Consider the following 25,424-nt stretch of genomic DNA (forward strand, 5'->3'; position numbering starts at 1 on the left):
TCCCCATGTATAATTGAAGCATAGACAGTCTCTTCTGCTTTGTTGCTCATTTTGGCTGCTGCAGGTTGAACTGGAGCAGCCTGGCAATTGGAGAGTTGAGGACTTCACTACTGATATTTGTGAATATGGAGGCCTGGTCTGTGCCCAAAGATGCTGGTTACATATGTACTGGTAAACCAGCAGTACCAGGGCCTGGGCACAGCTACTGGAAATAGATCTTCTGTACTGAGAAACTGTAGCATGATCCATGGCATAGTTTGTTGCCTTAGTCCAGCCAACATGCTCTTAGTCAGTCCCAAAGATCATAGAATAGAAGAATAGTTTGGGTTGGAAGGATCTTAAAAATCATCTTGTTCTAACGTCCCTGCTCATGACACATCTTACAATAAGACTAAGTCACTCAAAGCCCTGTCTAACCTGGCTTTGAATGCTTCCAGAGATGTTTTGAGGCCGGTTGTAGGACAGAGACTGAGTACCATCACTGTTTTGGATGATAAGTGTTTAATAGCATGGCTATGTGCTGTTCCACCACAGTTTACCTCAGTGCCAGATATGGTCCAGCACAAGTTTTCATTTACCAGTGAACATGTACCAAAACAGTGTAGACTGGATCTGGGCACTGATAAATACCAGTAAGGATTGCAGTGTTAGGAGCTGCTTTGGATGATGGAGCTACCTAGAAGAGGCTGGTTATCTAGGGCTGGATACCCAGGAACTGTAGAGGCTCTTATAACTTAAGCTACATCTGCATTATTTGTGGGCTGGTGAGGGGACTAGAGTAGGGTTCCCCAGCTGCCTGTAGGCAGTATGGCATTTTGTTTTCAGTGGATATCATGGACAGGGCTGTCCTCTTTTGGGCCAGAAAAACAAAGCAGCCTGATAAAGGTGGCATCAGGACTGTGCTCATCTACCATGAACATATCTGCTGCTCTGTACTGGATATAGTGAAAAGAACCTGCTGCTGGCTGGCCCTGTGGCTGGCTGACCTTGTGTCCAAAATACTGTGGGGGTCTTCTGTAAATTTATATTTGGGACTAGCCCTGTTATAACTCAGGCTTTATTACCAGTTTGGGGTAGTGCTTGTTGGCAGAATCATCCTAAGGAACAGGGCAGCACCAAAACAAGGAGTGTGTGCAGATTTAAGCCCTGTTTGGTTTCCTAATGCAGATGCTGCTGCTAAAGTCAGCATGAATGGAAACCATGGCCTGCTCAGAACTGCATGGGAGGAAGGAGATCATCAATACCAGGACATGACTACTTTTCTATAGCTAGAAAAGCTGTCAATAGTTCTGTGAGGGTATAGGACAAATAAAACTCCAAGAAGTGTTTTCAGTGAGCTGAATCTACAGCTTTGACAGCTGAAGAGTCCAATCCAGTTTGGTAAGGTAGAGAGCAGAGTCTGTAGTTACTGCACATTTCCCACAGGAGGAACCATGGCTGACCCATGGGTTGACCATCTCTGGGGATGACATATGCAAAAGCCTCATTGTGCCCCTCACAGGACAAATAACGGGTAGTGCTCCTGTGCCAGGGGCATGGCCCCTGAGCAGACAGCTGTGGGGTGTTCTCTGTTTTGTATGGGAACAATAACATGTAAAAAGAATAGGCACCCTCCATGAAATCCTCTGCAGTGCTTAGATTTGATGAGTTTCTCTAACTGGACCTTTGCAAAAAGACAATGAATCAGGATTACTGCATGCCAGATGTTTCCACTGGAACCTCTGACACTCATTGGATCAGAAATCCCCTAGGGAGGTTTGGGTGGTTCAGTATGAAAATGTTCACATGGAGCCTTGTTCTTTTGTCATTTGCAGCATGCTGCCTTTGATTTGAGAAAAAAGACATTACCCTCTAGGCTTGGTTTCCTGTGGCTTTCCTGTGTCTCTCATGGCTTTTGTTGCTCTGCTTGTTCTAGCACTCAATACCTTTTGGGGTTCATTTTCCCTTTCCCTGCTTCCTAATTAGTGACCTAAAGGGTTTTGTATTCCTTTCTCTGCAGCTGTCCTGTTGCTTTTAGCAACAATTTGATGTTGAAGAAATGTCTCCTTGTCAGCTTCCCCCTAAACTTGGTCCTGGCTGGATGGTGAAAGCAAACTATCAGTCTTGCACCTAAAAGCTCAAAACCTTGTCTCTACAAATTGTTTTCACCCTAGCTGAGAAAACAGGCAAAACCATCTGATAGAAAATGGTACTTGAGTAAATACTTACTTTTGGGTCTTTCCATATTCTAAATTCCTGATTTAAGAAAAGTTTTTACTTGCATGGAATAAATGCACTTAAAACAATATTTCTACTTACATGGTGGAGGATAATATTAAAATTATTCCACCTCACAATAACTCTCCTTAGATGTAGAAATACAACATCTTCTAAGGGCAGACAGGGACACTGATCACATCTGTCTGCAGCCAGGGCCAGAGAGGGGGACTTGAGGCAGCTCTTGTGGGTGTTACAAAGGCTAAAAAAGCCTACCCAAACTTTCCTAATCTCTTCTCCTCAAAACGAAACAAGATGTATTGGGTTTACATGGTTTTTGGTAGCAGGGGTCTGCAGGCGTGGCTTCTGTGTGAAGATGCCAGAAGCTCCCCCATGTCTGACAGAGCCAATGCCAGGCGGCTCCAAGAGGAACTACCACTGGCCAAGGCTGAGCCCATCAGAGATGCTGGAAATGCCTCTGGGATAATGTATTTAAGAAGGGGAAAGAAGTTACTGTGCAACAGCAGTTGCAGCCAGGAAAGAGAGAAGTGAAAATATGTGAAGGTAACAGCCCTGCAGACACCCAGGTCTGAAGAAGTAGGGGCAGCAGCTGCTCCTCCTTCCCAGTCACAGGAGCTGAGATTCCCCTGCAGCCTGTAGTGCAGACCATGGTGAGGCAGCTGTGCTCCTGCAGCCCATGGGGATCCATGGGGGAGTGGAGATCCACCTGCAGTCCTTGGAGGAACCTACATCAGAGCAGGGGGATAACCAAAAGACGTGATCCTGAGGGAAGGCTGTGTTGGAGCAGGTTTCCTGGCTGGATCTGTGACCCTGTGGGGGACCCAAGCTAGAGTAGCCTGTTCCCACGCTGGAGCAGGGGAAGAGTGCAAGGAGTCCTCCCCCCGAAGAGAAAGAAGTGGCTGAGACAATGTGTGATGGACTGAATGCAGCCCCCATTCCTGTCCCCCTGTGCTGCAGGAGGAAAGGAGGTAGAGAAAATCAAGAGTGAAGGGTTTTGCTTGTGTGGTGGGTGGGCTCTGGCTGGGGAGCATCTGGGGTCCAGCCAGGATCCACCCACCACACAAGAAAACCTGGATAAAACCAACACACCCAAACCAAATCAGAATTTTATCCTTCCCTGACAAGACCTCAATGTCCAACTCTCTTACACGTGTGAGATGGGAATTTGTTAATAACTTTTCCTGTTACTGTGATCCATGGCATTATCGGACAGCTAAATTATTCTGCATGAATTCTATATGAATATTATAACTGTATTAGTTTACTAAAATATTAACATATATTCTCTTGCTGTGACAGTCTCTTAGTTCATGGGGAAGCTTGTGGTGTTTTTGGATAAATACACTGGAGTAAGACTCCAAAGATCTGAGACCTTTCCCCATGCTCTGCACTGATTTGCTCTTGTTAGTCTTTTTACTTTTCTGTGAAGCTGCTTCTCTCCATCTATTAAGATATTGATACCTGTCTTAGAGTCCTTTTAGACCTTTATAGAATGGTGAAAAGTAATTATTTTCAATACAGATAGCCTTTTCCCTGTGAAAACAAACCATCTTTTATTTGCAGCTTTCTTTCTACAGAAAGGGTTTCTAATTCTTCTATATTCTTTTTGGCAATTTCCTTTCATCAATTTACAATTTATTACAGGTGTGTTAGAGTCAGATACACCTTCCCATGCAAGCACAAAGACTTTCAAATATGGAAATCTCATATGTATGTACTCTCACAGTCTGCATCTTGGTAACTTATTTCTAGGCAATTTCTGTTGTGAATGGACAAATATTAACAAAGAGGTATTGTTTTTCCCTTTCAGAGTGTCAGTCAGCTACTGCTCTCCAGCTCATGATCAAGCGCTGTCATGGGAAAAGAAGCTGCAGCATATATGCCAGCACCTATGAATTTGGAGATCCTTGTTATCCAGGCATCCAAAAGCATCTTAATGTCATCTACACCTGTGGTACGTCACAAAATTCTCTTACTTTAACTCTCAAGGGGCTGTATGTTTGATGAACACTGCTATGTGGAGAACAACAAGACATTATCATACACCAAAAGTCGTTGATCTTCCAGTTGGCTCATGGTGATTCTTGTTTAGTCAGCAGGGGAAAGTTCTGTGGATCACTGGAGTGGTTTAATTCTGTCACTTTTTGTGCTCATTGGCTTGATAGAAAAAGCAAAAAAGGTGGAAATGATATTTTATGAACACATTCAGATGTGTTTTCAAGGCAGGAAAATCTGGTGGTGGAATCAATCCAGTCAGTGGATATTTACACCCTCGAATGTTGGCACCCTGCAGCAAAGTCATGGTTATCAGTAGGATCCTTATTATTTTGTTCTGTATTGCATTTTGTACCACAGAATCAGACAATTACCAATCCATACTCATCCACTGTGTTAGTATAAAGTCACTCCCAAAATCTTCAAGTGAAAATTGCAACATTTTTTCCTAACAAAATACCGTTATTAATAAAAAAAGTAAATAAATAAACAGCTGGAGCTCTAAGTTGTGAACTTAAGTCACAGTGTTGAGCAGACACTGTGCTCCTACCTGACTAGTCATCTTGTTTTGCAACACATGAAAAACTGTTCCTGTCTGAGCCCTGTGGTATAAAAACAACACCAGATCTGTTTTCTTACTGTGTGATGATATTCTGGTCATTTGTATCTGACATATTTGAAAATATTTTCTTCAGGGTTTTGCTCATATAGTCGTTGCTAGGATCAGCTCGGTTTCTCTCTCTCTGTTCCTTTCTGCATCCACTTGGAAAAAGAAATTCTAGATGTTACTTTGGATGTGGTGAGAGAAGGCAGAGACTGTGGTAGAGGAGGAATTTTGTGTCCTCAGAGAACAGCTCTGTGGGTCACTCCCTGTGTGTAACTGCAGGATGCTGGGTCTGATACCACTGGACATAGATTTGCCATAGCATTTTGTGCAGTTGCTATAGCACGGTGGATGTACAGAACCTTGAAGAGCAGAGACTTCAGTGCAGAAGCAATGAGGCTTTGAGTTCCTCTGGCTGTTGTTTCGCTTGGCAGGAGAGGCAGGAAGATTGGGGTTTTGTTTGAAATAATGTAGCAAGAAGTAGCAAGGCTATCCATGCAAAGCCCTGTGAGTTTTCTAGTCAGGAAGGTGAGGTTTTTATATCACTTTCCTCATAAAGAGACTGAAGAGAAACTTATCCTCATGGGGATTTGACAGAAATGAAGGCAATGCAGCAAAACAGGAGTTCCATCCCTCAAAAATCCAGGGAAAACAAACAGAGCCCCATGATGTATTTCCAGGAGGATTTCTTCTTCAAAGGCCTCAACAGCCTTATTCTGGCTTTGTGGTCCTGATCTCAAAGTCCACTACAAAAGATATTAATGATCTCTTAATCTGACCTTAGCTTTCCTAGTCCTAGTCTAACTGCATCAGGAAATGAGTCACGCTTGAGAGCACAAAATGGCATGCTTTGCTTTTCCGTGGGTGAAATCTGCCTCATCCTTTGAAGGTGGCCATGGCTCCTTTTCAAAACCATGACCTCAGACATGTCTCTGAGCTGGATTTTGTGATCATCAGACACATATTTCTCGCCTCAAACAGCAAAATCCTTCAAAATGTGAAAACCAAATAAACAAGAAATCAAATTCCAGTCCCGTATGCTCATGTCAGACAGAACTAAGTCCTGGCATTCTTTTAGAAGAAATGATAAAACCAAGCAGTTTGATATTCTTATGGTTGAGAGCATGATAGCAGTGTAGAAAACCTCCTGTTTGATATCTCTTTGTTTCAGGTTTCCATAAAGCTTCACACATTATTGCTCCTGGTATGGTGCTCTCCTACTGTGGGAGCGAAAAGGGACAGGCTTTGATGAACAAATGTGACTGCACTTCCCTGTGGCCTGTGTCTAGATACCTATCCCTGTTCCTCACCACTTGCAGTTTGAAACATGTAGCCCCTGGGATGAAGGATGTGGCTTTGGTGCTGTTCCTGGGAGAGCAGTGAAAAATGCAGCATGACCCTGGCATATCTTGGGAAATGGGATGGGGGTGAAAATGGATTTTTCTGAGCATCACTTCAACCCTTCTTGTTGCTGCTTCAAGTAGGTGACCTCATCACTCCCTGAGATCAGGCAGTGCAATCAGTCTGCTCCTCTCTGTCACTCCCTGTCTGCCAGACTATGGCAGAAGTGTCCTGCCATTGTTCAGCAGTTTGGAGCATGTCACTGGTCTTACCTGTGAGAAAAACTGTGATGTGACCTTGGCCGGTGTTACTGACCCACTGTGCTGCTTCAGAAGAGATGGTGAGAGCAAGCACAGTGAGGGACATGGCAGTGTGGGTGGGACAGCCTTCATACAGACATTTCCCATGTGAGAAACTATAGTAAGTATGGGGACAGGGCAGCTGGACTCTGCTCTTGTTGCTAAAGCGTGGGGAGGGCTGGAAAGAGACTAATATGTCTTCTTCTGATAGCAACTCATGAAAAAAAATCTGCTGAGGGAGTAACTTATGAGGTGACAAAAATAATATTAACTGAAAACTTGTATTGTTAGCAGAAATCACAGCCCTTTTGCTGAGATGGACCCTGTGACAGGATTAATGCTGGTGTTGGCCGTGTGGGCAGCTTAGGGATGAGCTGGTGAGCTGACTTATCTCCCAGTCCTGGCAGGAGAACTTCTGCAAGGGTCTCTCAGGTCAGCAAGTCCAGACTGTTCTTCTCTAACTTGACAACACAAGCTGAGCTCTGTTCCAGATCTCCAAAGGGTTAAATGAGACAAAAGCTTTCCTTCCTTTTAGCTATATCTATGTTTCTTTGGAGTAGTTCTCCACATTATATTATATCCCTTAGCATCTTGGGCTCAACGCCTGTTGAGCATTGCTTAGCTGAGAGGGAAATGCCACCAGTTACTGTGTGACTGGTGTGATTGAAACAAACAAGTAACTGGCAGCCTGGTGTGACAGTGATCTCCCATGTGCAGCAGGGTCCCATTAGCCCAGCCAAGGAAAAAGACGAAAAATCTTCCTATATGAAAACATTCCAAACTCTAACCTTGGCAGTAGCTGAAATACAAAATTTTGGCCCAAAGCCAGATTTAGCTAATGGATGGTGTGGAAGGTGGGATTTTCCAGTATGTGGGTTCCATTACTGCACTAATAAATAACATTAATTATTTTTTCAAAGGGAAAAGGCAAGTTAATTCTGGGAAGTACATAAGGCATTGTGAGGTTGATCTCTGAGTGTAGCAGCTGTAACTAGAGGCAAATATAAAAATTTAAGCTCTGCCTTTTCTTTAAAACACCATGAAAATATTAAAGGGTAAAAGAAAATAAAAAAAAGTAGTAGTGCAACTGAGAAAAATAGTGCAATAAAGACTAAATAGATTTCCTTTTTCTTGCTTGCTTGCTTGCTTTTCTTGCCTTTCTTTCTTTCTCTTCCACCAGCTATCTTCCTGTCTCTCTGTCTTTCTTTGGTATTAAAACATTGTATTTGTAGTATCTGAGAGTAACTTGCTAGTGGTTTTGAACTTACTGATAAGAGTTACTGTGCTCTTGACCTTTTCCTTTTTCTCAATTGTCCACTTATTAACTTCAAAGGATCCCTTTAATTCTCTATATCTCTTTCCTCTCTAGTTTGCTAGACTTGTTTTTTTGGCATATGCTGAAGTCCTAACTCAGCACTGCATTAAAACCTGTAGAATTTTTTCACACATATAGTGCCACTTGGACTCAAGGAAGCATTGAAGTGCTTTATTTTAAGACCTATGGATAATTACCATGAAAGTTAAATATTTTCTCAAATCTTTCCTTGAGTGGGGATGAGGGGCTTGCCTGTGTGTAAAGTGAAACCTTATTTTTAGCACTGAAAATCAGGAGAGCAGTTCAGAGTGCCTACTGTCCCCACTGCCAGACCTGCCTCCCCATGCAGTCCATGAAGGCTGCAAATGTAAACCCTCCGGTAAGGACCTGCTGTTCTTTGAATACGGACACTGATCAGAAATGGCTTCATGAGAGTAAACAGAAAAGATGGGGATTGTGAATTTCTTTGTGAATTTTCATGTCTAGACATGTTTCAGCGGGTTGGATATGGGTCCTGGTAACTGGTGACTTTTTAGTGCCATTGTTAGATATATACTGGACAAAATGGAGGAAAAATGGCTGTAGATGTGGTTTTGATGTGACTATCTGTGATATGTTCGGATGTGTGCATGCCTCCTGCGTGATTCATGCTCGCCAGAAAGGGCTCATTGGGCTGAGAGCTAATGAACTGCCATGGTAACTCATAAATTGCTTGGAAAATCCTGCAGTTCTGCCACATTAATAATCCTGCCATCCTGCTTTATGAGGCAATAAGCTGAGTCCCAGGGGCAAAGCGCTTCACACCCCAGCGAGAGAACTGCGCAAGTAGAGAACAAAGTCTGAGCACAGGAACAGCAGCTACTGTTGTTTTGGGGTGTCTGGTGCTGCTGGGAGACCAAAGAGGGTCAAGGAGAGGTGATAGAGGTGCTCTGGGGTTGTGGGGGTGGGCTGACTTTTGCTTTCTCTGGTACTTGGGAAAGCAGTCTGTTTTTTTCCAAAACGTTGTGTTTAAATAAATGTTCTCTCAAGCTGGACTAGAGGCAAGGTCTGTGTTAGACAAGAGAGCTCTGACGTGGTTGCCCTCATGATGGTGATGAGGAGGGAGGCTAAAAAGCTGCACAAATTCTCTCCTGTCATCTCAAAGGGACTGTGCTCTGGTCCATTAGCTCCTGTACAGTAAATCTATCAATGCCTCAGGCTGGATGAATGTAATGGTTCCTTCTGCTCCTAAAATGTATGAATTCATGAATGTAGAAAATATATTTTTATCACTGCAAAACCGCTTTCTGTTGCTGTAGGAAGAAATTCCAAGATCTGAAAAGAAGTAGGTAAGGAGCAATTCCAAACTTCTAAGAAAAAACAAAATCCTTTTCCATCCCTTTGAAATAGAACAATGCAGACAGGGCCTTGCTAGAGAAAGAGACACAGAATGTGTAATGCAAACTTTCTTTCTTCAAAAGTTGAAATAAAATTTACAAACAAGTAAACATTTTAGGCAGTCTAGCTCTAGGGATGTTACACTGAATGTATAATGTTTGATAAAGTTTCTTTAACTGGGTTTCTTGTATCATGCTGTGAAGCAGAACTCACAAATGTAGATTTGAAATTCAGAGCCACATAGGTTTGACCTACCAAATAAATAAACAACAGAATAATGATACCATATAATTCCATTATGTGGCTACTTTCATTGTCAAGACATTGTGTTCAGAGATCATTTAGGACATCTGTTCAAATGTTTTGTCTTATCTTCCTAACATAAGAGAAGTTTGTCCAGTAATTTTTGTATCAAACCTATGCTTCCCCTTAACTATAGAGTATTTTTTAAAAAGCTATCCAGTCCTCATGTAATGACTACAAATAATGAAAAATTCATGAAGTGGGATTCATCTGACCAAGTGTAGACACATAAGCCACAGAGATTTATAGTGTAGGCATTCCCATCTGAGAAAAATACTTTTTACAGGTAATGGAGAGAAGCAGTTGCTTTTGAGGTACAAATCATTTCCTCCTAAAGTAAGTGCCTGAAAGAGATGAACTGCATATTTGAAGTGACAGTTCTCCTGTACTGACTATAAAGGGAGCTTCTGGTGCTTAGCTGGCATACTGTTATCTACATTTAAATAACATTATCTACAATGCAAATATATGTAGATCTATACCATCCCATCCCTGGAAGTGTTCAAGACAAAGTTGGATGGGGCTTTGAGCAACCTGGTCTAGGTGATCTTTAAGGTCTCTTCCTGCCCAACCCATTCTATGATTCCATGATCATATGAACTGGTTAGATGACTTTCAACCGTGTCCTTATGAAAATGCTTCTTTTGGTCAAAATTATCATTGTCACATGATGAAAATGCCAGTGTTCTCTCCTTACATTTATTGGTTTCCACTCCCACTGTTTGACAGATCTCCAATTGTTATAGATTTATCCAAGTAAGAGAGGAACATGATGCTTATTTTAGCTGTTGAGAAATCAGCTGTAGCCAGGAGCGTTAGTGTCAAAAAAATTCTCACGTAGCAGCTTGTGGGTTTACACCTCAGCTCAAGGTTATATCAGTCTCTACACTTGGGTTTGGAGAGGGATTTTCCTGTTAATTGGTTTTGCATGGGATTGAGGTCCATTTTCTACATTTCCCCTTTATAAATTCCCTAAACGTTTCCAGGAACTGGGATGGGGTCAACAGATTTGCTGACTTCTTCAACTGATTTTCAGGTGGTTGTTCTTTTGGACTTCAGGCCAGATTTGTTGTAAACTGTCAGGGACTATGGGTGGTGATATGGGAGGGTGGGTAGAGTACATTGGTGATGTAATATCTGTTACCAGTTTCTGCAAGCAAATGGACCTGTTGAACCTCCTTCCAGGCTTCTGCACACTCCATCCAGGTAAAGGAAAAGCAAGGAACTTGTTTCTCCTTTCAGAAACTTAGACCTCACTTTCAGAATTCATCACACTTCACAGAATCTGTTAAATTATCAGTGGCAGTGTAACTAATGGCTGCACTGTGATGGGTGACCACATAGCTCAAGGCTGATGAGGCTTTGTCATCTTCGGGGGTGTTGTCTTAACAATTTTTGTGGATGCAGTTTCTTGGATCTTAGAGAGGAACAAAGAGGAAACCCCTCAGTCAGCAAGACTCTCATAATTTGGATTCATGGCACAGATCTGTTGGAGATCATGGATCATCTGAGGGTAAAGGCAAGATGTCATCTCTTTTGCTGACCAGTGCTAAAGTGAGTGGAAAACAACTTTACTGTGGGCTTGGAGGTACCTGCTAATAACAGATTATAGCAGCTATGCCACCCTACACCAAGAAGTAATATGCTGCAGGGACAAAGAGCTTTTTACGTTAAACATTAGTGATTGCACAGGAACGTGAAACGTGACATGGCACAAACAGCCTCATTAATTTTAAGATGAAGCTTGGTAAATTATGTAATTGAAAACTGTCATTGTGCTGCTCCTGTCTGTCTTTGCTTGCTGTACCACTCACTGTGGCTTGATCTGAATCACACATCCAGGAGAGTCCGAACATGTTTGGCCTGGCTGACCCAGACACAGCAACTCTTCATTACCAGGGCAGAATGAGTCTGTGTCTGACATAGATTAAGGTAGACAAATATTCTGAGGAAGTAGAGCTTCTGCATCTCAGGTGGAGGAGGAGCAGGTAATGCTGTCACCTCAAGGGAAAGCCCTTTGATTCTTGCAGAGAAGAAATGGAGACTTGGAGATAAAAATCATTGCCTTGGGGATGGGGAGGAAGGAAGATGGGGCTGGAGGCAGCAGAGAGGGAGTTCAAAGGACACCTTTTATGATGATCCTAAGCAGAGTTATCTGTGAGACAAGTGCAGCCTTACAATTAGGCAAGCTTTGCTAGTGTGTTGCTGTGGTCCTCCACCTCTGGGAGGCATACAGAGCTCCTGCTATGGAAAAAGAGTCCCATCAGAGTTAGCTAAAGTACTGTGCAACTCCTGACCCCCACTGTTCACAAGGTGTGTGCACCTTTTATCTCTATCTTGTTTGTTTGTTTGCTTATTTTATTTTGTTTTAATTGGTAAGGACTATGGTCTAGAAGTTACAGGGGAGACTGCAGGGAAGGGTGGGCAGTCAGTTTGTCATGGTGGAGTGAGTGATGGCAAGGAGGCAGGTGGGACTTTTGTTTTGCATTCTGGTATTTTCCATATGTTATATGAATTTAGAAATTTAAGAAAGGCTCTAGGGCGGACCCAGAATTTCTACTGTAATAACTGTAACACTAAACTGTAATATAAACGAGATTTTATGGTGGCTGACAAACCTTTGAGGTTTCTAAACAGATTTGCTCATTGAATGATTTCCTCTGGCATAAATATGCACATGTCCCTGAGACTGAACAGCAATCTGCCACCTAGAGAAGGGATTTTAGGCCTGGGGTGGATCTGGAGGGCTCTGCCTGGCTATCCTGAGACCTCCACGCTTGAATGGGGAGGGTACAGCCTTGAAAGTACTTGCAATCCATCCATGATTTCACCCCAGAAAAGCAGATCAACCTGAGAATGATTGTGCAAGAAGACATCTGAATGCCATATATCTAAAGGAAATATTTCAAGAAGTCTGGAGAGGGGTAAATGGAGCAGGATAAAAGTTACATGAGTTATCTCTGTGGTGATTTTTTTTTTCTGTAAGCTTAACCCTGATGTACAGACTTTCTATTCTTTGACATATTGAAGCCACTAATGATGGTTTTTAAAAATTCCAACCATGTTTAAGTGGTATTTATAATTTTATTACCACAGGTTACTTTTTTACCTGGGAATCTCATTAAATAGCCTCATAAATAGGTTTACTGCCGATTCTCCGTGCCTGTCAAGACCTGTACAGGTTTCAAATGTAGTAATTAACAGTAATGTTGCCAGGTATGAGTCCTCTTTACTGGGGATGTGGTAGGCAGCCAGTCTGCCAGCCCCTGTCATGCAGGAGACTGCAGGCTACAGCTGAAGGAATGTCTCAGCAATGAATGACTGACCCTTCATTCAGTGATCACCCTAACTCCTCCTAATTGAGGTTAATGCCAGAAGCATTGACACCTTGATGTTAACTCATTAGTGCCTGGAGGCTACTGGAGATTGCTGACAGCTCAGTGAAACACTCATTAAATTAAATTTAAAGGGAGCGTTTGACACCACGACCAATTAAGACATATTTGCATGGATAACACACATATATATATATATTTACCTTTCCTTTTTGAAAATGTAACAAGACAGTGCCATTTCCTTGTACCCTTTATAACTTAAATGATTCTACGATCAAATGTGTATTTAATTGTTGCTGGGAAGTGCACTAATGGTTCTATGAGTGTTACCTCAGCAAGGACTGGTTGTGCAATGCATTCGATTACTAGGAAATGGTTCCTGCTATGAGTAATTTAGTGGTTACACAGGCAGGGCCAGCCAGACTTTGGAAAAAGTGTTAATCTCATTTTATGTGTGGAGACAATATTTACTCAAAGGTTCTTGTCATGGGAGCTAAAACTATCAACTGTCTAATCGACGTATATTCTGTGGAGGCTTTGTCAGATGAGTAGATCCATGCTTTGTTCTCCAGGTGGAATTTTCACCATGCAGTATTTCCTGCCCAAACCTTTCTTATATGAAATGAAAAGAAAGCACAGGATGTGGCAAGATAATGTCTAAGTTATTACTGTTTTGAACCTGAGCTGTGGCTCTCCATGATCAAATCAGCTAGTCCTGCATGGACTAGACAGGAGGAGGATGCTGTGCCTTATGTGAATTATGTCATTTATAACAGCTGAATGATGACCAACCTGTGTCTCTTTAGCCATGTGCCACTGAAAATGCATTTATCTTGTTCGTGTTCAAGTTCTTCTCTGGGAGAGACCAAGTAATGGTAGGGCATAGAGGCTGACATTTCAGTGCCTTCTCATGATCTGGTAACCTTCTGCAGGTTACCCCATTTCATCCTTCAGTGGTATAACAGAATTCCAGAGAACCACTCTTCCCTCCCACTTTGCCCTTTTTTTCCATTCTTGCTTGATCTCTGAGGCCCAAGGCATGAATATTTCTTCTTCTGGTTGTGTGGAGGTTCTGGAACGGACTTTTGCAATCTTGGTGTCTGGTCATCTCTGCGCTGTGCTTAGAGACAGGGATGCCAGTGAGACATTTAAGAGTAGGCACCTCCCAAAAGTTCCCTAGGCAATGTCTGCTCAGTGCAGATGACCTTTTGTGGGGATCTCCCCCTACAGTGAGGAGTAGATTGCAGTGGAAGTTACACCCCTGCTGTCTTGTTCTTCAGGAAACTTCTATAACCACTAATTTTTTTTTTTTCATTTAGTTTTCCTACCTCCTTTTTGTGACCTCCATTTATTTAAAGTATTCACACCCATACAGTTAATGCCTCTTCAGACAGTCACTTCAAATACTGTTGACAGTGGCTACTTTTCATGTCCTGTTTTAATCACTGTTTAGCTAAGCCATTCATTTCAGCTCCTTTAATCTTTCCTCATAAATCAACCTCTCCAGTCACTCGATTGTCTTTTTTCCACAATTACCTGAATCTTTTAACAAACACTGAAAAGGCTTATGATTCTTCCCCACCCCACTCACCAAGATCCAGTAGAGACTTACAATTTCTTTACCATATATCAATAATGACTGTTGCTTCAGCATCAAACAAGACCAGCACTACTACCTGGGAAGAAAAGCTGACTTTCTCTCTGGAGTTTCAGTCCCAAGTATCCTGGTGCTCAGTATTTCATTTATTACCCCTCATCTATGTGAACTGAGACAAAGAATATAGCAATTTCTGAATGTCAGAGTAGGGAAGCATTTCTTCATGGGGAAAATGGGATCATGGGGAGCAGTATCAGCATCCCTTGCTGGCTGGTTGTGTTTCCAGCTTTACTGATACAGAGGCCTGGGGCCTTAAGGATTACTGATGCTGCATAATATAAACAACAAAGCAAATCCTACTAGATCCCTGTCAAAGATATTTAACTAAATTCCTAACCCATGAGCCCACCCTGGGCCATCTCTTATCTATGAAAGCCATCTCACAGCTGCCTGCAAAGCCTCTGGAAGCTGGTTAATCCAGGAAGATGGACCCTTGGTGTCAGTGCCTTCAGGGGAAGGAGCAAAGGCAGGAGGGTAAAGTCTTGGAGGTCTCTTTGTCTGATGGGTTTCACTCCATTTCTGTCCAAGCCAAAGCCTCAGGGAGAGAAAGAAGGCTGGTATGCAGCTCCATCTGCAGTCCAGCAAACCCGTTCCCTAGCTGGTCAAAAGTTGCCCCAGCCTGGATACTCATAGCTTGCAGAGATCCAGGGGATAAAGTATCAAGGACCAGTCTGTAGATGGGACTTGAAGACTTGGACTATTTAGTCCCCAGATCACATGTATTTGCTTCAAGCTGTGATGAAATTCTTGTAGTATTTCCTTTAGAATTGAAAAATACCTCTTGGAATGGACAAGACATTACTTTTTTACAAGGGTACACGAAAAGTATACCTTTTTTTGTAAGTGTACTTACAAATGTGCAACCCCATAATACATCTCTTCCCCCTCCTCCTTGTCAACAAGCATTGCCTCTTTATTTTTGGCCAGGCATGGCCCTGTGGAGGGGCAGTGGCCTAAGGCCAAGGGGCTTTCTGTTTAACCCTGATTAATCACCAGCTCTTTGGGCAGTCACTGGGCTTCCTTCTGCCTTGTGTGGTTAGACTCCATGTCCTGGGGCTGTTTGCTCAGCATCTGGCAGAAGAGAACAGCAGCCTCATCACCTCCTGTGGGGTTTAGGTTTATGCATCCAGTACAGACATAATCACACAAATGTGATGAGTCCTTGCTTTCAATGCCTACAGTTGCTGTAGAACTTTATTGACATGAAGCTTTGGAAAGATCAGGTGTTAAGCTCCTGCTTGACACGTCCATTGTTGTCATTCAGTCATGAATTCAATGATTCAATGATTGTCTCATGTTTATCTTAATTTTTTTTTGTTTCTTCTTATTGTTATAACAATATTGAAGTATTTTCCCCTCAACCCTTTTTTTTTTTTTTTTTTGGTGAAAAAATAAAATCATCAGTGATTTATCCCAGGATTGCATAGTAACACACATTTTTTATCGTGCTGTATATTCATCAAAGGTTTCGACTTCTGCTGTGTGAAAGCTGTAACTGATTCCCACAAGGAAAAAGGCAAATTTTCTCCCCTGTACTATTAGAAATGATCAAAACCTTCTGCATATGCCTTGGGTATCAGTGAAGAATGAAATATAGGATGTTGGTGCTGTGTTGTGGCTCTCTTTTGAGAGGATTGAGCCCCCTAGTAAATTGGACTTGGAACGCACGTAATGTAAATTTTCTGTCAGATATTTCTTAGCCAGTTACAGTATTAACAAACAAATGGATTTCCTTTCATTCCTCACCTTATCATTCTTTGTCCTCTAAGTTGTGCTTAATTAAATATGAGGGTGCCTCTGACAGTAAAGAAAATTAAATGGGGAGGGCACAGATACTGGTTTGTACTTTTTGCTTTTCTTTCCTTCTTGTTCCCGTTCAGCCTTGTCAGGGTAGTGGTTTTCTCTTAAGCAACACTTAGGCATATGCATATGTTTGCATTTAATTTCCAGATGGGGAGGCAGGCCTCTAATAACTGTGTGAGCTGCTGCTTTATAGATCTGGATGGCTGACTGATTTACCTTCCTTTTGCAGCTGGCCAAGAAACTGTGCCCGTACCCTGGGACGCCGACACACGAGTGGCTGAGCCAGGCTTTTGGACTCTCAAGCTAGACTGGTGCAAAAAATTGATTTACCTCTCCCAGTTTGCAAAAAGCTTCACCTCCTCTTTACACTTGTGAGGCCCTCGATTTCAGTTTCACACAAAACTGCTTTGCTTTTTGGCATGACCGCTCTTTGCAAATTTGTTTGCTGAAGTCTTGAGCAGATGTTATTCAAGGAAATGTATTTCTTCGTTAGCACTGACATTTTGGTTAGGGCAAAAGTATTTTCCTGAGTGAAGGGACCTGTAGTGACTCCTCTCTGTTTCTCTGTAAGTGCTCCTCTGCAGAATTCCTGGAAAGGAACAGCGTGTCTCCAGCTGTGTCTCAGGTATCTTGTCCTGCCTTGGTGAGTTGTGTTTTCCTGAGGGACCTTACTGAGAAAGTTGTAGATCTCAGCGTAGCTGGGTCCAACCTACTTTGAAGTTCAAGACTAAAGGTTTGGACTAGCAAGCTGGAGAGTGAGGAGAGGAGTGGAGTACTGAGTGCAGAGATGTATTGATCTGAATAGGAATGCATTTGCAAATAGGTATGTTATTAAACATTCTCTAATGCTGACCAGATGCAGCCGTCTACAGTATAATCAGCTACATATGGACTAGATACTTTGGCCTCCCTTTGTAGTCAGTATATGAAAAGAAAAAGGCATTTCTAGGTTGCAGTTCACCTCACTTTCAAGTAGATATCTCAGGTACCTTACAAGTGCTTGTTTGTTTCTCTCATTTTTAAAGGAACTCATGGTAACTAAACCAGATGTGAATATCTGCATTGTTGACATCTGAAGTTAGGTTTGATAGTTCTTACCTCGAGTGTGTTTGTTACACATTTACGTGTTTTGAATAACTATTTGTCGTTACTTTCCTAAGTCTTCAAACCTCGTGAGGTCTAAATGAATTCTAGTGCCTTGTTGATTCTAAATTTACTAAATTGCTTCAAATATTTTCTTTTTATGAAACTTATTAGTCTTTGGCAGTTTCATGTCTTATTATCAGAAAAGTAAAAAATTGGGTATGTAGTTCAATGATATCTGCTTTGGGTAAATCATGTCTCTTCTGAAGAGTTCTTCGTTTTCTGTGGGTTTGAACACAGTTTTGCATGATGGGATTCAGGTTTTGATTCTGATACTGAACGTAGCTGTCCAGAGATATCAAAGCTCTTGGTGTAGCCAAGGAAACTTGGTTTTATACTGACTAGATATGTAGAGCTCAGTAGCCCATTGGGTTTATTTATAGATCCTGCCTAATATTTGCACAATCTGCCTTTGATGTTTCAGCCTAGAGCCTTTCATATTTAACTGGATCATGGGTATTTGACCAGCTGAATTATTCTTGGATCAGTGCTGACAATAATGGGAGCTCACACACCGAATACCCATCTGGACATTTACATATTGACTCCCCAGCTTCTTGTTGCTGTGAAAAGACAAAACCCTGGGAAGGGTTTGTCTTTATCTGAGGGACACAGTGGCCTAATATAGTTTTCTTGCTCTGGCAGCTGTGTCTGTGGAGAACAGCAAGAATGCAAGAAAGAAGCTAGTGTTGCTATTTATTTCTTGTTTTTACCCATCTTTGAACAAAACAGATCCCAAAAATGGACATGGCAGTGCTATCCTTCTCAACACACAGAATAGAGTTTCTCTATTTTGAGACATCAGAGGAATCCATGTCCTTCTGAAGGGCATTTCCTTTTGGTCAGTTGGTGTTAAAAGAAAACCTTTCCTAATCTTTTATTTCACTGGAAACTTACTTATCTCAGATGCAAGGGTTTGGTGTTAGAGCTAGAGTCTACAACATTAAAAACATGATTATTTGCAGACAGAAATGCTTTGAACCAGTACAAGAATAACAGCTTGTCTCAGAGTCAAAACCCCTGGTGACGTTTATGCACTCTAGTAATGGAGAATGCTCCCACAGGTCTTGTTCTGTCAGCTCTGTATGGTGTTTGTCCACATGGGGCGATACCAGCAGAGCTGTGAGTACCTCCACACCCCTCCTGCTTTCTGACTGCCCAGCCATGCTCTGTGCACCCTGGCAGCACAATTCAAACACAGGAGGCCCTGCCTCATTTGGAGCACATGCTATGGCCAAGCCTGCAAGGAGCTGCTTCCTTGGACAGCCTGTGTCACCTGAGGAAGGGACAAGGGCCCCTCCAGTGGAGTGCACACCTCCAGTAACACAGGGGAACTCTCCTCTCCAGCAAACCAGGGGTTTAGTGCCTGCAGCTTCCAACTAGACCCCGTGGTTTGGGAGGCTCTCCAGGGACTACCCAGCCCTGATCTTGGCAAAAGCCTACACAGCCTAATTAGAGTATTTTCCAGCTGGCTCCAAATCCACCAGAACCGTTTGCCAGTGGATGTGTTGCAGCGTGCCATGCTTGGCTATTCCACTGTCCCTGCCCCACTGAGGTGTCCTGGGAGTTACTGATATTGATTCAGAGCATACTGGTAGGAAATCCCTGTGGCAGGGGGAATACCCCCAACTTGCAGCTCCCAGCATGTTCTGCTCTCTTTATATTTCTCAGGAAGCACAGAGTGCAAGGGATGAGTCTGAATAGGTAGAGGAGGCAGCTATGACCTGACAGACATCCCTTGCGCTTGACAGGCAGTTTGGATGTTTAACTGTTCTGGAGAGTCCCCCTGGGCTGCACTTGTGCAATGAAAACATTCTCTGGCCCTAAGGGCAAGTGGCAAGGCATGGCCCGCATCTGAATAGAGAAATTCTGTATACTCAAAGTAGCTGCATAGAAAAATCCCTGGCTGTGCTGTCCCCTGGGCCACGCCAGGGTGGAGAACTGGTCAAAATATTTCCGGAAATTTTGTTAGTCACAACATGTGTGCAATTCAAGGCAGTGCTTGGTCCCTTTATTTTATTAATATAGATGTGTCCTGGATTTGAACTTCAGATCAAGGAGTTTTATTGATCATTATTCTTCCAGTACCTCTTTGTTTATTCTTCAGTCTTTCTGAGATAACAGGATATGGCATTCATGAGCCTGGCATGCTTAGAAACATCCCTGCTCCAGATCAGTACAACTTTCCTGCCAAAAAGGGCTATGGGACTGCAAAAAAATCTGTTACAGGGGAAGTATTGAGACTGTCTGGCTCCTGTGTGGTGGAGAGTGAGTCTGGCATTGGCCAGGGAATGACCAGTGAACCCTGAAATTTGGCTGCCCTGATAGTAGGAGAGCAAGAGAGGGACAGAGGAGAGGGCTGTACCCTGACACTAGAGGGGAAGTTGCCCCATTTTTTGGTCTTGGGCTGTTCTCAAATATTGTCCAGTTCTTTCTCTTGCTTTTGTTGCAAAACAAAGCAAAACCAGCTAATACCAGTTCCCTCCACACCCAGGATACTCCTGATCCATTTACCTCTGTCTGGTGCATTCAGGGCAGGGGGTTGTCTCCTCTCTGATACTAATGACTTTGTCCATGATTTCTCAGCCTATTTGGAAGGCTGAAAAAGAAGTTGTTGGACAACATCCATCATTAATTAGATTGGCAGTGGAAAGCAAGTTGGGCTAATTTGATAACTTTGAAAAATACAGACTCCTCAGACCAGTGTTTCCTTTGGACATGTACATTCTAGTAGCATTTAATTTATTTTTTTAATTACCCCTCCAACTCTTTATTAAATGTTCCCAGTTGAGTCTGAACTCTGATTTGCTTTGAAGGTGCTTGGGATCAGATCCCACAGCCAGGAGAAGCTGGAGCATTTCTACTCATTAACAGAGAATGATTCTGAAAGGGGCTTTGGGACTCAGAAATATGGAGGTATTTGAGTAACCTTTCTAGTCAAGGTTTGAATCCCTTCACAGATAACAGCTATTGCAGGGAGAAAGTCCAAACTCCCTGAACATGGTGGGCAGAGCAGGTCAGTAAGAGAGGATGTCTTGTCCAAGCAAGTCCTAGGACCTGCTGCAAAATCTTCTTGGAATCGACAGGTTTTGAGTCAGGTCTCAGATGATTCTGCAATAAACATAGAGGAACAGCAGTAATTGCAGACCATGGTGCTCATTTTGGTCACCATGATATTATTATAAGTGATCCCCAATCCACAGACACACCCTTTTTCCTTTGCTTGCCCAGCAGCTCTTATGAATCAAACATGCTGTTGAAAGGGAGTTGCAGATAATGTGGTTTCCCTGAGCCTTTCAAACATGTTATAAAACCAGAGGAGCCAAAGTAATCATCATTATTAGTAAGCAGACTTGGAGCCTGACTCTGAATCTGCTGTGAGTATAAACAACCTGCATTCGTGTGTGCATCCTCCCTGCCTTTAGTGTCGAGTGTTTCACTGTGAGATTAAGGGTTGAAGGGTCCAAGATAATAATTTCAGCTGTGTACCTCTTAGTGCTATAAAGCCCATAGAATATCAGAATATTTATTGCTGTGACTTAGTTGCAAACTCCCTGGAGTGGATAAGGGTTGCAGACCTCATGATAAATAGCACATGCTAATATTCAGCAAATGATAATGTAGACCACAGAAAAGTAGGGAGGGAGGAAAATAGAGAGGAAAATATATTCCCAAGGGCTGATAACTAATGTAAAGAGCCAAGAAATAGTTTAGAGTGGGAGGGAATTTCCCCAGCTTCCCTCCTCCATGGATAAGTCACTGCCACTGCGCTGCATGGGGCCCAGCACTGATCCCTCCAGCACCAAAGTTACTCCTGGCAGGAGTTCAGAACCTACAGATTCACAAAGCCCTGTAGGCAGAGCAGACCTGATGTTTTCCAGCCCCAGCTGGAAGGTGATATAGCCTATATTCAAAGCAGATGAAATGGTTTGTGCCTAAAGCTTGACTGGTTGTTTACAGGGCTCCTCTGAGGCCTCTGTGCCATCTGCTCCATGCACAGGGCAGGTATTTTACCAGACTGTTTCCCTGTCACCCCTTTCTAGTTAGTCCCTTTCCAGAGAGCTAAAAAATCAGTCCCTTTCCAGAGAGCTAAAAAATACTCCATCTTTTTTCACCCAACCAACAAGGACATATCTGTGCTAGAAATCTCCCTTTGCCTGGGATATGCCCTCCTGGAGGAGCCACATTCCCTGACCCTAAGTGGAAATGTGTCATTGCAGAGGATAAGGCTCACGTAACATGAGGTCAGAGAGTGGTGGGTGAACCCTGCTGGAATCAGGATCATTTGGTGAGGTATTAAACATGGGTGTGTACAGACAACATTGTTCTGGTGAGTTCTGTTCCAAATTATGCCAGTCCTTGAAGCAGGAGGGTTTGTGCAGCTGGTAGGTGGTTGGGGTAAGCCAGGGGCTGGGGTGACCCACAGCCTCTTTTCCTTTTTATGGCCTTAGACAGAGGCAGCTGGAACGTGGATGATGCCAACCAACTGTGTCTGCCACTCACGGTCTGGGATGGGGAAGGGGAGGGGCATAGTGAATTCCTGGTGAATGAGTAGCAAGGGATGAGAAGGAAGAATGAGAGGGGAAAGCCTTGAGATATGACAGATCTGCAGTGGATGAGGCAGCTACCCCTTGATGCCTGCAGGAAATCTGTACCTAATTCATTTCTGTATGACCTGCATTGGAGGTTGGTCTCTTTGACAGAGAATCTGTTTATTCATCCCCAATCCCGGCCCAGTGCAACACAAACTCGTGGTGTGCTGTGGGTCATCACAGGGTGATGCTGTCTGTCTGATGGTGATGGAAAATGCCCACGTCATGCAGGATGCTGTGGTTAGTCCACAGATGAAATCTGGAGAGTTTGGAGGCAGAGTGTGGCAATGCCTAATGGCCTCAGATGTTACTTTGGGGTAGGAGGTGGAAAATTATGTGGGTAAACAACTGATCATGAAGGGTAAGGCTTTGCTTGCAATGGAATTTGATTTTTCCTTCGGTTGTGAGAAATACAAGATGAGGCTGTAGATGATCAGAGATACAGTCATGGCACTTCTGAAAGACAAGAATTAGAACTGCAGCCTTGGGCTCATAAGGTGAGAATTAAAGTTTCCTGTGTGATTATATGGAAACTGCAGTAAAACACACATAAAACCAAATTGCGGGTCATGCGTTTCAGATGCTGGAAAGGGAGAAATGATGGATAGCCTGTGGCAAAATCCAATGTATGTACGTGTGACTGCAAAAGATCAGAAGAAGGCATAAGCATCTCATTTAGAAGACTTGTACTGCAGAGGCAGATTTGTAGCATATGTTGGGAGCTTATACAGAACAGACCATGCAATATGTGATACCACACGCAGAGAGCCAGCACTCTGGAAACTTCCTTCTCCTGGGAAAAAGATCATGGAGCAACATTTATTTTTAAGAGGCACCCTCATGTTTTACATATTCGTGCTTTCTGTCATGATATTTGATAGCATTGCATTTCATCACTTGGAGACACAATACTTGGGAAGGCAGGCTTGGAGAGTACCTGTGCTCTGCTCAAACCCATTTCCCTGCAGCTTCATGCCATACCAGTGCCATTATTTGCCCACTGTGTGTTCTGAGAGCAAATTGCGTGTAGTTGGGCTAAACTAATGAAGTATATCCTGAGAGAGGTGCACTGGAGCAGGATTAATAGACACAAAGAGCAGATCAGTGATGTGACCACAAATAGCAAGTCCTACCCTTCTTCCTGAGTTCAAAAGTAAGTTAACATGAAAACTACACTTTTAACCTCTGATGTGCTCAAATCAGAGTAGCAATGCCATGATTAAACCTACTTCTCACCCTGATTCCTTATGCATAACCCAGGGGACCTGGCTGTCCTGCCTGTGCCCTTCCTCTGCTCTTCCTGACAGCCCTTTTTATGAGCAGACTGGAGTGCTGTGCATCAGCCTCTGGCTGTGGGTGAGCAGGAACCTCAGATAGTTGCCTACCCTCTTGATGGAGTGGAGGTGACTGGTGGAGGCACATCCCTACCAGCCAAGAATCTCTCATCTGTGGGGACACACAGATCCTTCTGTCAACATCTCCATCATGCTGAATAGAACATCATTTGGGTGAGGCCAGGGGGAGCAATCCTCCTCCTTCAGATCCCTTTTCCAGTGACTAGAGGCTGCTTCCAGGTATTGAACAGGCAGCCAAGGCTTCATACTTCTCTCTGCTGACACCACCACTCATCATCCTCCTGAAGCATAGCTGGGGAGAACAGGGGTTTGCTGGCTACTTTCCAGCCACCAGATGCATGTTCCCCTCCAGAGAAGCAGCTCTGGTCCTAGGGAGATGGCCTGATGTGATGACATTTAGGGAAAGACCTAAGGCACAGCAGTAGAACTGTGAGGAAGGGATCATTGCTGGGATAAGAACAGTGAAAAGGCTACAGAAGGGAAATGGCAATAGCAATGAGAGATATGATTGGCAATGGGAGGAAGGTGGAGCTGATGGAAAAGGAATGAAGGAGAGAACTCTGAGAGGAGCAGTTCAATCACTTTTTAGATAACACAGGATATTTGAGCCAGGATTTCAATTTCTTTTTTTGTTATTTATTTTTTTTTTTAATATTCCAACTGTGATCCGTGAGTTACTGCAGAAGAATTGTTTTATTGTTGTGTGCCTGACTTTCCCCATTTATGAACCAGATAGTGGCCATTAGCAACCCTATAGCAGGTGAGGGCACCTTAAGATCCTAGCCTGGAAGTGTTGACACTTGAGCATTATTGATAGACACGTGGAGACAGGCTGTCTCTGTGAATACTTCTGCAAAAATCTTCTTGAGTCTCTAAATCTGGCAGCTCCTGGAGCACTACACCAAACCCGAAGCACCTTCACAAGGTCTGACACTGCTACTTGTGCCCTTAACTGTTCTGCCACCTCACAAAAAGTTTTGCAATGTCTGGTGACATAGAGCATGCTGTGAGGGGAGGCAGTAGGAGAGCTCTGAGCATACCCTTAAGGACTAACCAGATTCCCTAAGATTTGTCTGCAGCTCCAAAAGTGCAAGGGAGGTCTCTGCCTGCACCAGTGTTGGAGACCTGAGCAGACCTTAGACAAGTCAATCTATGTCAATTGTTCTCTCTGCTTCAGCTCTTTATTTAAAAAATGAAATATGAGGATACTTTGCAGAGGAGTGATGAAGGTAAATAAGGTAAAGAGTAGGATGTGATGAGGTGTATTGAGAGTCCATGTAAGTGCTCAGATAGAAATTCTCCAGAAAGGTGGATGCTGTAATCAGAACTCATCATGCCATTCACCTCACTGCACTCCACCCTCAGTCACTGATCATTAATGTCACTCAGAGACCTGAAGTTATTTTAATAAATTGTCTGAGAATTGCTGTTTCTCATTTTAATAGGTCTTAGGCAAGACAGCAGAAGAAAGTAATTCAGTGTCACAATGCTGATAGCAAAAGAGCTACAGATGCTGATATCAAGAGACTTATTTAGTCCATTTTGATCTTTTTTGTCTTGCTTTTCTCATCTCATCAAACAATTGCTGGTGGACTCCACAACTTGGTCTCCCTGAGATCCTCTCTTACGATCCACAGCCCAAGCCTGAAGATCCCTAAAGGACTGGGCATTTTGAAGGTCTTCGCCATATATTCAGCTGTGTTCTGTTCTCTTTTCAGAACCCAAGTAAGTGATGATGTTTTCAGATAGGAATACTAGAGACAGTTGTGATTGTTGTATGTGTTGTAGGCTGCTACTTGGATATCATCATATCTGAGGTTGTGCTTCACTCGCCTGTGTGTACAGTAGATATGTGGACTGGTGGGATATAGTAGGTAGCCAGAAATGCTCAATAACCTGGTGTTCAGTTACTTGAAAGTTTCACATCTTCTGCACCAGGGCAGTATTTGGCCTTTATTTTCTCCCCAGTCCAGAGCTACTCTGGTCAGATGCAACGCTCATGCCAGTCTGAGTCATAGGGCAGCTGGAACAAGCTGCTCTCTTCATCACTCTTTGGAGAAATCTGTTTGCTTTAAAGGGTAGGGCCCT

At 43.1% G+C, this 25,424-nt stretch overlaps 1 protein-coding gene across 1 annotated transcript in view; it reads left to right on the plus strand.

Moving 5' to 3' along the window:
- EVA1A (eva-1 homolog A, regulator of programmed cell death) overlaps nt 1-25,424 on the plus strand; it is a 205,919-nt gene that overhangs the window by 99,499 nt on the left and 80,996 nt on the right. The window contains exon 5 of the mRNA XM_050315447.1: nt 4,028-4,171. Within this exon, the coding sequence (XP_050171404.1) occupies nt 4,028-4,171 (144 nt within the window). The remainder of the gene's footprint in view (nt 1-4,027; nt 4,172-25,424) is intronic.

This window comes from Myiozetetes cayanensis, unplaced genomic scaffold (genome assembly GCF_022539395.1).
Source record: "Myiozetetes cayanensis isolate MyiCay16 unplaced genomic scaffold, myiCay2020 scf2-11, whole genome shotgun sequence".
Taxonomy (NCBI): domain Eukaryota; kingdom Metazoa; phylum Chordata; class Aves; order Passeriformes; family Tyrannidae; genus Myiozetetes; species Myiozetetes cayanensis.